Source organism: Lactuca saligna, chromosome 5 (genome assembly GCF_052625555.1).
Source record: "Lactuca saligna cultivar CGN05327 chromosome 5, ASM5262555v1, whole genome shotgun sequence".
Taxonomy (NCBI): Eukaryota; Viridiplantae; Streptophyta; class Magnoliopsida; order Asterales; family Asteraceae; genus Lactuca; species Lactuca saligna.
Window position 1 is genome coordinate 56,167,501 of NC_136421.1, and position 13,475 is coordinate 56,180,975.

Here is a 13,475-nt window from a genome sequence, read left to right on the forward strand (position 1 = left end):
GGATTTCTTATTTGAAACAACTTTTTCTTTTTAAGTGTTTATTAGTTTATCTGTGTCAGAATAGAGTTTAAAAAAAAAAAAAAAAACTATTTTGATCGGTTTATCTGGTACCAGAATGTAAAAGCTAATAAGTTAATTTTTAGTGTTTGTCAAATTCTGTTTATACGTGTAATGAAGAAAGAACTTATCAAAAACTCTTTATTTAATTCAATAAGTGAGGAGAAAGTAAATTATCAAATATATAAGTAAATAAGTGTTTTTAGTTTTTACTATTATTCTATCAAAATCTAAAATAGCTTATTACCGGTTTCAAATCGCAATGAGTCAACACACACTTCAAATAAGCAATACCAAACAATTCTAAATTGGAAACAATAATGAATATGTAATATTACAAAGCTTGCACTTATCTCTGCATATCTTATGCAGGTTAAGGGGGTGGAATCCCTTAGAACGACACTCGATGATGTTATGTCTGCTACAAACAACTTCCGTGATAAAAAAGAGCAAGGACCATTGGGCGAGGTGTATTCTGGGACACTTTCTCACTTGCGTGGACATAACACGGTTACCATAAAGCGGCTCTGTCATTCAGTGGATTCATATGGAGAAGAATTGTGTAAGGAGATTGCACAGCTTTATAGTTATAGCCATGAGAATGTTGTTCCTGTTATAGGATTTTGTGAAGAAAAGGGTGAGAGGATCGTTGTTTTTGAGCACATGGTTAAAGGAAGTGTAAAACAGCATCTAACCAACAGTAGTCTAACATGGAAACAAAGGCTCAAGATATGTGTTGATGCTGCACATGGGTTAGCTTACATTCATAGTCATACTGAAACCGATCAACAGTTGATTCATGGTGACATGAAAAGCAGTAGCATTCTTCTTAGGGACGATTGGAAAGCTGCAATTTCTGATTTCATCATATTCCGAGGTGCAGGCACTTTAGGTTATCTTGATCCACTCTATCTGACCACAGGCTCCATGACACAAAAATCGGATGTGTATTCTTTTGGGGTTATTTTATTTGAGATCTTATCAGGAAGATCAGCAGTTGAAAGGATCAAAATTGATCAGAAACAACAGCTTCGTGAACTCCCAAATGATGAAGCTCAACTGAAAAGTGCAAGACTGACAGTTGAAGACGAGCGAGTGGTGTTTCTTGCACAGTTGGCAGCAAAAAGCTTCAAAACCCAAAAAATACAAGATATTATCTTTCATGCTATAAAACAACAAATTGAACCACAATCCTTGGTGATATTTTCAACCATTGCCTATCAATGCTTGATGGAACAACATGAGGATCGACCAACAATGGCTAAGGTTGTAGAGGAACTTGAAAAAGCCTTCAATTGCCAGGTAAGTTCACCTTGACGAGTAGAGAAACTAATGAGCCTTCTTTTAATAGCAAGATTCAGCAAACTGCTTTGCATGCAGTTATAATGTTTTCATCTTTCACACATACACAGGATGAGTGGGAATGGGAGCAAAATCTGCCAACAGATTATAAGAAAATAATCCAAATGTCAAAATATACGGTGCCCTCCACTATCTCAAAGAAGGATCTCCATTCCCTATTTTCTTCAGGAATCCTCCTTAACAACGAAAAAGTGGTGACTCGATCTCTTTTACCATTATATATGTTTTCCTCATTCGAAATATACATCGATAGACTATAGTCAATAATTCCATGTGTTGGTTTTCCTTGGAATATCTCTTCACTACCATATATAGCATACATGCCTGCCAGAAAAAAAAAGATGATATAATAGCACTATAATCAAAATTTTGCATCTAGGAATCATTTACACAACATAGGCTTTTATTTACATATCAAGGAAAAACCACTGTGGGTATTATGTTTTCTTCAAATGAAAGGAATGTTTTTTTTTTCTAGATGATCTTGCAAGCTCAATGCAGCACTGATAAATGATATCTAATATTATCTAATCTCAAAGAAGGTAAAGGTGATTGAAAAACATCTCAAGGCTCATCAGAACTAGAAACATGAGATCTAAACTCCAAACAAGCAACAATATTGATAAATAACCAGCCATCAATATTATACAAGAAACAAACTAATCATTCCATGCAAGATATAATATATATCAGGACAGAAAGTAACCGTTTAGATAAATAACTTATCATTCTCACTGTCTTCTAATCCTCTCGACATCTTCTCTCAACATTCCATGCCTTTTCATAATATAATTAATGCTCTCCGACTCATTTTTAATTTCAATTTTTGCTCATCTTTTATGGCAACAGTGGTTTTCAATAAGCATGGATGGATCAAGAAATGAAATGATACCGGCCAAAAGATTTTCATACAATGATGTTTCTTCTCTGAAGTGGAGATCCATTCAAAAATCAAGGTTCTGTCTACTTTATGTGATTACCACCACTTTCTATTAACTTTTTAAGTCAAGTGATACATGTCACTTAACTTAAAATCATTCTGTTTGGAGTGAACTCTAGCATAAAAATTTCTACTTCTTTTATGAAGTGGAACGTTTGCATCAAATCCATGAGGTTAAAACCTAGCTAGAGTGCATGAGCTTGCTTCGGGAACCACAAGTTTTATAAGTGACTGTACTAAGATATGGTGGAAAACATGTTGGGCTTGGGATCTAAACTTCTAATGAAGTGATAGAAATTCCCTTAGTTTTGTCAAATCTATGTTGAAGTAGAATTCACATTTTTGACTTGAGCCAACGAGTTTTAACAACAAATTTCAAAATATGGGGGCTTGTTTTGTAGTTTTTCTCATCTTATGGGCACATAATTTGGTGGTCTTTTGAGATGTGGAAAATGAAACTGCTGTGCTATGATGATGTGTATATGTGTTTAGTGTTTACAAAAGGAATAATTAGAAAAGAAACAAGAAAATGAAGAACCAAAATTTGCTTCTCATTTTACTTGTGGGGGAACAAAGAAAAGAGGAGAATAATGGAAATGGCAAATCTCAAAAACTCTCCGTAACTAACCTGATACACATTATTAAGCTGCAGCCAAACAAAAACAAACGCTTGAAAAAGACAAAAGTACCCTTATTCACTAAAGATCTTTTGACTTTATTTGGACCTTTTGACCAATTTGTAAGCCACAAATTAAACCCACAGAAACATATATTTATTAGAATCATAGTCTAACATGTAAATTATGAGAAACTACCAACACTTGCTCCTTTTTACAATCTATCAATATGTTGGATAGCATACGATTTTCTGAATCGTAATATGTTTGTGCAGATTTCCAAAGGTCGCAAAGATCTTGGACATCTCAAATCTTAATATTGGAGTTCAGATAAATGCTGAGTTCTTAACTCCAGAGACGATGTATGGAGCTTACCTAGTTTTCAAGTTTTATGATCGAAGAAAGGTTTCCAACAGGCCGATATACATAAACCTTAAATATAAAAAGGCGGGTGAAACCTTAAATGCATATTTTGCAGAGTGGAAAGAAGGTGGAAGTCAGTGGTTGAGAGTTGAATTATTTCGGTTTCAGAGTGATCACAGAAGTACTGATTTTGAATTTCTACTAGAAAGCTTTTCAAAGTATTATTGTGGCATAGGGGGAATATTTGTTGAAGGCATAGAGTTTAACGCCATTCCAATGGTAAATCAAATAGTTAGTGTACCTCTCTTCTTTTTTGTATTTATTTTGGGGAAATTTGTACAAAAATATCATAACGTGGTCATCTAATTGTCTATAGGTGGACTTAGAAAAAAATAAAAAATTGAAGGATGGAACAAACATGGGAGGAGTCTTGAAAACAAAGTTGGAGATGGACTCAGCAGAACAAATGATAGCCGATAATGAAGAAATTATTAAGAGGTCTGGAAACAATGTCCAAAATGCCTCCAATGTAGAGCTGTGCTTACTTCTTTTCAAAGGAGTTCTAATTAACAATGGTGAAAAGGTCTGATGTTTTTCTTTTTCTTAACACAAAATTTGAAAAATTAATTACATATTCTTGTGGTATCATAATGATAAGCGTGTAACTCTATGATGAACAGTTATTCTCCCTAAGTGAAGTCAACGGGAAGAGATGTCATATGCTACCTGCAAAAGCAATTATATACAACTCTTCAAGTATAAAGTTGTGCAACCCTCCAACCGAATCCAGGTTTACTTTATTACTCCTTTCATCTTAGGTTTACTTTAGCAGATTTCATGGAATCACTTAAATTTATAAGACTTAATTAATGTAGGTGCAGATTTGAAGAGGTTGTTGAGATTCTATCTCACCAGGATTTTCGTATCAAATGTGACATTGAGACCAAAATGCTCTCAGCAGATACAACCTATGCTTGTTTCCTTGTGTTCAAACTTTCAAAAAAATGTCGTGGGCTCAAGTGCCCAGTGAAAGCACGTGATCTAGTACCTCATAGAAAGGAAAGAACCAAAATCATTTCTTTCAGGTACCCAAACACAGTGAATTTAGACAAAATCAAATGGATTCCAGAACAGAGAGAAGATGGATGGATGGAGGTTGAAGTGTGGGAATTTAACGTTGATAGCACGCATAATGATGAGTTTGTTCCTATGGATTTGAAACTGACATGTGATGAAGGAAATATGTCTGGTCTTATTGTGTATGGCATTGAGTTCCGTCCTATAGCATAAGTGTATATTAAGTAACATTTATACATGTTCTTCTAAGTGTATGGTAATCTGTTATTACATCTTTTGTGCTTTTATATTAACTTAATAAAGGCTCAATAGAAGATAGTTCCTCAATACTATGCAGCGCATAGCTAGTTGCATGTCTATACAAGACAAGATAAACTTCTTTTTATAAGAGGGAAAATTACAAAGTAAAAGAAAATACACACAAGAGCTATAGCATTTGTTTTTTTTGTTTATATGGCATCAAAAGTTACAGGGGTGCAATACTATTAATAACCAGAAAACATACCAGTAGAAGTAATGTAATCCTCAAGTGGACATACATGATGATCATCTTAGCTGGAGGAAGCAAAACAACCATACCAACGATTTTCATATACCATGAACAAACCCTTCATCAACCACTCCAAAAGCAGGTTCGCGCTCTTAATTAGAACCCAGATGCAGACAAACGGATGAGTGTTAGCCATAACTTTCAACCCACTTGTATACAATTGATATCGATCTTTCACAGGTAAGGTCATTCATTTTCAAAAGATCCTCTCTCTCTCTCTCTCTCTCTCTCTCTCTCTCTCTCTTCAAGACATTATTAAAAAAGAAAGGTTTTAAACAATGCTGGATTGTATAGCTACTTGGAATTTAGTAATGAAAATGGTGCAAAAGATTTTGACTATGAAGAGATAGATGTTTGGTCCAAGTGGTTTTGTTGATTATTCCCATGGAAAAGAGATTTCATTTATAATGAAAAAGCTACCTGGCTTCCCATTCTTTGTCTTCCTTATTCTTTCCCATAATTGTTGGGCAATTTGGTAAATTTCTCATTCCCTTTGCTCGATCGATTCTGATGACCCTAATCTTTCTTTTGGTCGTATCTGCACCCACTTCCGCATTAAATTTTTATCAATTCCGTGATTAATATAGAGCTTGATGGGGCTAAGATTTAAGTCCAATCACATTCCCGTCAATCCTGTAGGAGGTGCCTCTGCCGCAGATGTGCCCCTATGGCAGTCTAACACTCCGGCCCTCCCAATATCTCTTGACTTCATAATCGGCCTCCTATCTGTTGTATTCCTCCACGTATTTTGGGCTCTTGGAATACTTTTGTACTCGGCAGCCCGCGAGCCCAGTAATGAGGAGCCCATCTGCTCCCAAGATAGTCCCAACTCCCAAGTTCCATGTAGAGTGCACAATACAAAGTGGTTTTTTGACAACCAAATGGAGAAAACCAGAACCGGTTTTGAAATAACCGAACTTGTTAGAACTGAACCGTCCGTTTGGAACTGGGTTTTACCCGATTTACACAAAACAAACAAAACAAATAGAACCGGTTAAAAAACTAGAAAAAAAAAACAACAAATTTCACCTTCCAATAAATCGAACCCATTATGAGCAAAACCAGTTTTCTGTAAACGATTCTAAAAAAATCAGTTTTTTTTTTAACTAGAATAAGTTTAAAACTTGTGTTTGTGTAGTATATGCGCATAAGAGAGGCGAGACAACCCCCGCATGCAGGTGGGTATGGCAGGGCTTTGACTAGTTAATAGGTCCATCAAGCCATGCATGTGGGCTTCATACAAACTCATTTTTTTACGTGTGCTCAGGCCTTAATCGGGCTATACATAGGTTTTGTTTTTATACTAACCCGAACTATATTCGGGCCACTCTTTGGACCAGATCAGATGCTTTTTCGTTCAAAAAACTTGCTTATCTGGTATATAATGTGTATTTAATCTATTTGTGTGTTATATGCTATAACATAGTATTTTCCTAGAGTTAGTTGAAGGATATTTTGTATAATCAGAGGTATATAATAAAATCATACTTTCATTCATTTATACTCTTTTACATTTGATATTTTTGGGTCTTATATACCATGGTAAAATTCTAAATGATGGTAATTATTCATGAACATATATATATATATATATATATATATATATATATATATATATATATATATATATGAAAGACCTATATGTATACAAAGTAGGTGAATAGATAAGTATTGAATAAAAGACATCACTTCTGAAGGAGTATAAAAGACAGTATTTATAGTTAAATAATGGTGTACCCATGTCGGTTATTAAATAAAGAGGGGATATCGACCATTGATCGGGTAAAAACGAAAACAACAATAAAAGGCCTAATAAGGAGAAATGACCACATCGAACCGGTTATATCCAACCCGGTCGATAAAAGAATAACCAACAACCGTCAAAAATAAACCCAAGAGACAATCCTATGGCACAACATATAAAAAGCAACACACAAGGCATATCCCACATTCCGGGAAAAGGCATGGTCTTTGCTTATAAAATAACAAGTTGTACAAGGATCTATATGATGTCTTTACCCAGGCATTATCAATTGACCAGTTATAACCTCGTACCTGAGGATAAGGGGAAACCTATAAAAACCCTTCCATATCAAAGAAGGAGGTAAGCTTTCATTGAACCTTAAAACTCTATGCAATTTGGGATAGACCTCATACAACATCTAACTTAGGCATCAGAGAGCAATATCGGGGTCCAACCCTCGGTATGACTTTCTAACCTAGCCGTTGTTCATTCATGCAACGTACCTTTTGGACTACTCATTAGGAGGAAATGAGACATTCGATCTCCACCATGTAGGCGGAAGGCCATGTAGAAACATCGGCACCATCCGTATTGAATAGTATCTAACAACACAATAATAAGCAATAACACTCGTACCAAGAATATCCCAGCCACAGATAACAAAAATGAAATTGCACCATATTTACATGGGATGTTCGATACACAGAGGAACCGAAAGTCTAACATACAAGGTGATGAACCGATTTTGATACATGGTTACGTACAATATATAGGAATACATTGGATTTATTGCGATAATGGAAGAAGTGCAATGAAGAAATTTAAAGTTATCGCATCAAAAATTCATGACCTAATACGATTCTAAACAAATAAGGGCTATGGAATGATTTACAACAAACCATTGAACATATGTGCAGAGATATTAGTGGCGGAAAATATAATCCAACCATCCAGAGAAACCAAGTTCCCATTCGAAGGAACAATTAAAACTATCACAAACGATGCCTACCTTGACCAAGCAATACGAATAGGTGCAACGTTACAAAAAACTTTGAGGGAAGATTTGACCAAACCGCTGAGAACATACACCGACGTCTTTGCATGGTAGCCAACCGACATGATCGGTGTACCAATAGAACTAATAGAACACAAGGTAAATGATAAGTCGAGTGCAAAACCAATCAGACAAAAAAAGGTCAATCGAAGGTCAATCGAAGGAAAGGAACAAAGTAATAAATGGTGAAGTGGACAAATTGGTGGAGGAAGGGATAGTATGTGAATCAGTATTCCCGACCTGGGTGGAAAACCCTGTTTTAGTAAAGAAAGAAGATAATCAATGGAGAACGTGCGTCAACTTCAAAAATTTAAACAAACCATGCCCAAAAGACTATTACTTGCTACCGTCCATAGACGAGAGATAGAGTCTTTGCACGGACACAAGTGGAAAAGTTTCCAAGATGCGTATAAAGGATATCACCAAATACACATGCATAGTGGAGACGAAGAAAAACTTCTTTTCATACGGATGGAGGAACTTTGTGTTACACTAAAATGCCATTCAGGTTAAGAAATGCATGAGCAACATACCAAACGTAGGCATACAAGGTTTTCGAGCCACAGATTGGTAGGAAAATGGAAGTATACGTGGACGACATGGTTATAAAAAGTTGAACCGATGAGTTATTCTTAAAGGACATATAAGAAAACTTTGCAAGACTGAGACTCGTTCACATGAAGTTGAGCCCAAAGAAGTGACTTTTTGGGGGCAGAAGAAGGGAAGTTCCTAGGGAATGTAATATCGAAAGAGGGATTAGAGTAAATCCAGAGAAGATATTGATGGAAAATGTAGGTTACAAAAATTTTATGCACTAAGTTGAAAACATTTAACAATTAAATGATTAGGGCACATGCAACCTACGAAGGATCTATGTCTTTCACGTAAAGGCAACAAACTATGAACTATGGAAACTATAAAATTTCTTGTCGAAATCTGAATTCATAAGATGGAATACATACCTTATTGATTGTGTAAGAAAACAATCAAGAAACCCTTTTTGTTGATCTTTTGGAAGCAAGCACCACAAGCGTCATGTCTGTAGTGGTTCACAACAAACACAAGCAAGAAGGATATTGAGGAAAGAGGGGTGAGAAGATCAGAATTTCGGCCTATACTCTCTAAGGTATGAGTGGCCGAAAATCATAGCCCTATGGGCCTTTATATAATGTAGTCACGAAACCCTAGATAAGCCCAAACCCAATATAATAATATTATCTTGAACTGGGTAATTATCCAGCTTCCTAATTACCAAGAATGATTCTAGAAACTCTAATGGCTCCTTAAAACTGTCCATAGCCTCAAGGAGGGTTCTAGAATGCCTCTTATTCAACTATTGAACAATTACACTTCAATGTATGTACTTTCTATTAATTCTTTGAAGGTATAATGAAGGAAATCAAGTTAATTGAATATGGGATGGAAAAAAACCAAACACATGGTTTAGGGCATTTTTTAAGGAAGATAGTAGTAGTGATGTCATTAAATTAGGTATATCAAAATCCTTTAATGGAACAATTGTGGAAGCTAGAAAAAAACCCATAATAAAAATGTTGGAAGATATTAGGGTGTAAGTAATGGAAAGGATGTTTACTAAAAAAAAGAATGGACCGAAGTGCGACTTAGAGATTTGTCACTCAATTAGAAGGAAGATTGAAGACTTGAAGAAAGTACAAATGTATATAATTACTCACTATATATATATATATATATATATATATATATATATATATATATATATATATATATATATATGATAGAGGATATATTTGGTTATTAGCATCCTTACCAACAACTAACAGCAGAATTTACATCTTTGAATAATGGATTGTAGATCAGACATGATATCCACATCTAATTGCACTGCTGAACCTGGATTAGCCCTCAGTAGCTCCAAACCATAACTCCTAAGCTTTTCATAATGTGCCACCAAACTCCCTTCTATCTCATACAATGCATTTTTTTTTGGCATTTCTACACTGACCAACACTAACTTGTAGATTAAAATCTCTAAGCACTGCTGCTGTCATTTTCTTGTAACTGGTTCTTTGATTATCTATTATGTTTTTCATTAAGTGTTTTCCAATCCAACTATATGTTACCATTGCACCTAAACTGAAGGCCCTGCAACAGTTGTGTTCAAAGATTAATGACTTAAATCTGAAATGATCTTTCTTTACTCATCCAAGTTGCCTACAATCTAAAAGGGCATTTAGAATTTTCTTCACCTTTGCAACATTTGACTAATAATCTAGTTGAATCATTTTTTTCATACCACAGTTTATACCCATTAGCAACAACATAATTGATTAACATATGATTCACCTTCTGATTTAACCACTTCAACAATTCCTGATTCCTCTTCTTGGCCATACTAGTGCACTGAGATTTACTTAGAGGATCAATTGTGATATGGTTTCATAATAAATGAGATGATCATAAAACATGATACTTAAAGTACTCTCCCTTCTTTTTAGATTGGAGAAACTTTTATCTTTCTGCCCAATTGATTCTTCTTATTCGCTCTGCCATTCATCGAAACTTTTCAATGATTCAAAATTACACTTAATATTGTAAGCATAACCAAATTTACTAGAATTTTAGTAAATCATGATGAATAATCTTATTGTTATTTGTTGTGGACTTGACTAATGCACAACATTGCGTACCGGATCTCCTAGTCTTGACTCACATACTTATGTGAACAAGTAATTAGTTTTAATTTCCTAAGTACCAAGAGTTCCATACATCACATGACTCAAATCATATGATTCCAAGCTTCTGTCCAATTGAAACTTGAGCGATGAGAATCTTTCCTTACTTAGAAATTTACGACACTACCATAAATAACATAACTAAGAATCACATCCACTTATTATTGCTTATAATAGAAACACTCAAGCATCAATTTTCACAAATAACATTGTAAGGAGATATAAATAAGACAAAAATCAAATTTTATTTTATTTATAAAAAGGTGCGGAAAACTTATCCTTACAACACAAATTCAAATGAAAACTATGTTATTACATATTCCTAAGAAATCTATCATAAATCTAAGCAGCAACTCAAAAATCCAATCATCGAATCATGCGATCGAAATCCATTTCTTCGCGATCAGACTCATCTCACTTCTTCCTTTAAGCTTCCTTTCTTTTCTTCGATCCTACAACACATCAAAATATAATCTGATCACATCATGTATTAAGAATCTCCAAATAGGAACTTAATAGAGTTAGATAGTGGATTTACCTGAAGCAGAGTCATACATCTTGACTCTCCCATCCTCTTGATCCTTCAGGTAGGTACGACAGCTTTGCAACCAATGCCTATTCTCTTGGCAGTAGAAACAAATGGATTCCTTCGGAATGGTACATGGGACAATTTCAAACTTAGTCTTTCTCTTGCGTAGAGAAACGTTATATGAACTTCCAACGTTGCCATTGTCCATAGATGTATGGGAGGTTGATTTACTAGACAAATTTGCTTGATCAGTGCGCCAAATCATTGCTGATTCAGCAGAAATAAGCAAATAGGTAAGATCAATGGGGGTCACGTCATGGTCCATCATATAGTACTCTCTAGTGAACTCACTATATGATTCGGGAATTGATTGAAGAACCAAGTCAACAGCCAACTTCTTTGAGACAATTACACCTAACATTCCCAACTTGTCAATGTGTGACTTCATCTCCAAGACGTGTGCACACACACACTTTCTATTTTCGTGTTTACTTGCCAATAGGGCTTGAGTGATCTTAAACTTTTCAAGTCTTCAAACTTGTGGGTCAGGGAGAATAATTGGAGGAGGTGGAGGAAGTGAAGTTCCACTTAACCATAAATAAGGGATTGATCTTTCACCTTGATCGGTATGTGGACTTCCACTTTTATGAGGAAAACTTTTTCCAAAGGATTTAGGAAGACCATAGTTGTCATACCTATACATCTACAAGACGGGAGAAAATTCAAGTTAGTTGATTGAGTCCTTAATAAAACACCCAAATAAGATTGTAAGGCTAGGATCCAACACAATATTCTACAACTCGGAAGATGGATGTGGTATCCAACTACAGAATATTTGAAGGCAGGTAAATGATGATTTACCAATTTCCACCACGAAAAATGAAAAGAAAATTAGGTTTTAAATGTTTTGAAACTCTTATATCTTTTGAGATTCATTGAACTTTTCAATGGCATGTTTAATCTCGATTATTCCCTTCAAGTTTGTGACTGTGTCACACCCCTGAACCAGACGGCGGAAACGTCCGGGGGCTGTTGTGACTCAATTGAATACCATAACATTGAATATATATATGAAACGTAACAACATTCGTCACCATGCATCAATATAGTACAACCAGTAAAGTTTACATGAAATACATTGTTTAAACATTACATTCCCAAAAATAAATTGTTCGATTCGTACATAAATAAACTGCAAGCCATCACTGAATATGATTTCCTTTGATTCACTGGTTCCCTGAGAATACAAGTATTTTGAAAAACGTCAACATATGAAATGTTGGTGAGTTCATAAGTAGTATTTGAAGAAAAAAAAATTTCGTATTGTTTGAAAATCACCAGAAAATCCGATATTTTCTGAAAAGTAAAGCTTTTGAAAACGTTTGTGAAGATCCATAGGTATGCTTGTTTGTTTCTATACTTGTAAAAATTTGTTCATTGAAGTTGTATGCATTTTGAATCTTTATGTATTGAAAACCCTAGGAAAACCCGATGTTTTCCTAATTCCTTGAATTCCATGAAGTTACATTGAAACCATTGCATAGAGCGTAGTGTCAGTCCCAGGCGACGTTGGATTATTTTTGAGCATGATTATTTGCTACAAACACGCATTACACAAACGACCAGTTTATAGCTATACTAACGATCCCGTAGGCGTCGTCCGTACTAATCACGTTATCCAATCACCCTGACTATGTGTAGTCCCACATCCGAAGAGAAAGAGGACATGAAGACCTCGATGACTCCATTGACCGGTTGGGGATAAAAATGTACGAGGGGTCCCAGACCCGCCTCGCATGAAATGTAGACTTTACTAGCAATACCAAAGGACCCTTGGGGACCAGTAGTATATAAGCCATTGAAAGTCCTTTTACGTCGTGTTAGATCGGTAAAACCCAACACTTCGTAAGATAGAGGTCTTCGGGCCTTAAGATCAGGTCATTGGGCTAGCTAGGCTCAACGAACAAGATTTTACACTTTTGGGGCCCAAAGATGGTGCGTAGACATTTGTGCACACTCGCATGTATATTGAATTCCCAAACGTTACTTGTATGAATCGTAGTGTCGTAGTGTCGTAGTGTCGTCGTGTTAGTAGTTTCGGATTTTTATTGGTTCGAGACCGAACCAATTCGTTTAACAACGACTTTTGGTATTGTAATGTATTGTATTTCGTCGATAGTCGCGGTGCCATTATTTGATCAAATTGTATGTATTGAATTAGCCTTGAAAGTTTTCTGTTTTCAGCCCCTCATTGTTTGTAAAATTTACTTTTTCGACTCTTTAATTAAATACTTTCCGGTTTGGTCCTTAAATCAATTTTCTTGACATTTTAACACCAAAAATTATTGCAATTGATATTTTTCAGCATATTTTTCAATGAAAACAGTTTAAGTCCCTGAAGTTTCAGTTTTCTCGGTTATAACCCTTCTTTTCGCAACTTTGACAATTTTGGCCCAAATTGTAAAATT

The 13,475-nt window shown here is 35.2% G+C and overlaps 1 protein-coding gene and 1 long non-coding RNA gene across 2 annotated transcripts in view; both read left to right on the forward strand.

Annotated features, from left to right (window-relative positions):
- The window catches only part of LOC145045308 (uncharacterized), a 5,972-nt gene extending 2,044 nt beyond the window's left edge, over positions 1 to 3,928 (forward strand). Inside the window, exons 2-6 of the mRNA XM_078993643.1 lie at positions 430 to 1,359; positions 1,470 to 1,613; positions 2,269 to 2,375; positions 3,252 to 3,618; positions 3,716 to 3,928. Coding sequence (XP_078849769.1) covers positions 430 to 1,359; positions 1,470 to 1,613; positions 2,269 to 2,375; positions 3,252 to 3,618; positions 3,716 to 3,928 — 1,761 coding nt within the window. The remainder of the gene's footprint in view (positions 1 to 429; positions 1,360 to 1,469; positions 1,614 to 2,268; positions 2,376 to 3,251; positions 3,619 to 3,715) is intronic.
- An 86-nt stretch (positions 3,929 to 4,014) lies between these two features.
- On the forward strand, positions 4,015 to 4,743 carry LOC144997944 (uncharacterized). The gene is made up of 2 exons (XR_013660028.1): positions 4,015 to 4,129; positions 4,215 to 4,743. It is a non-coding gene; the product is annotated as an uncharacterized LOC144997944 (long non-coding RNA).
- Positions 4,744 to 13,475: the final 8,732 nt, after the last annotated feature.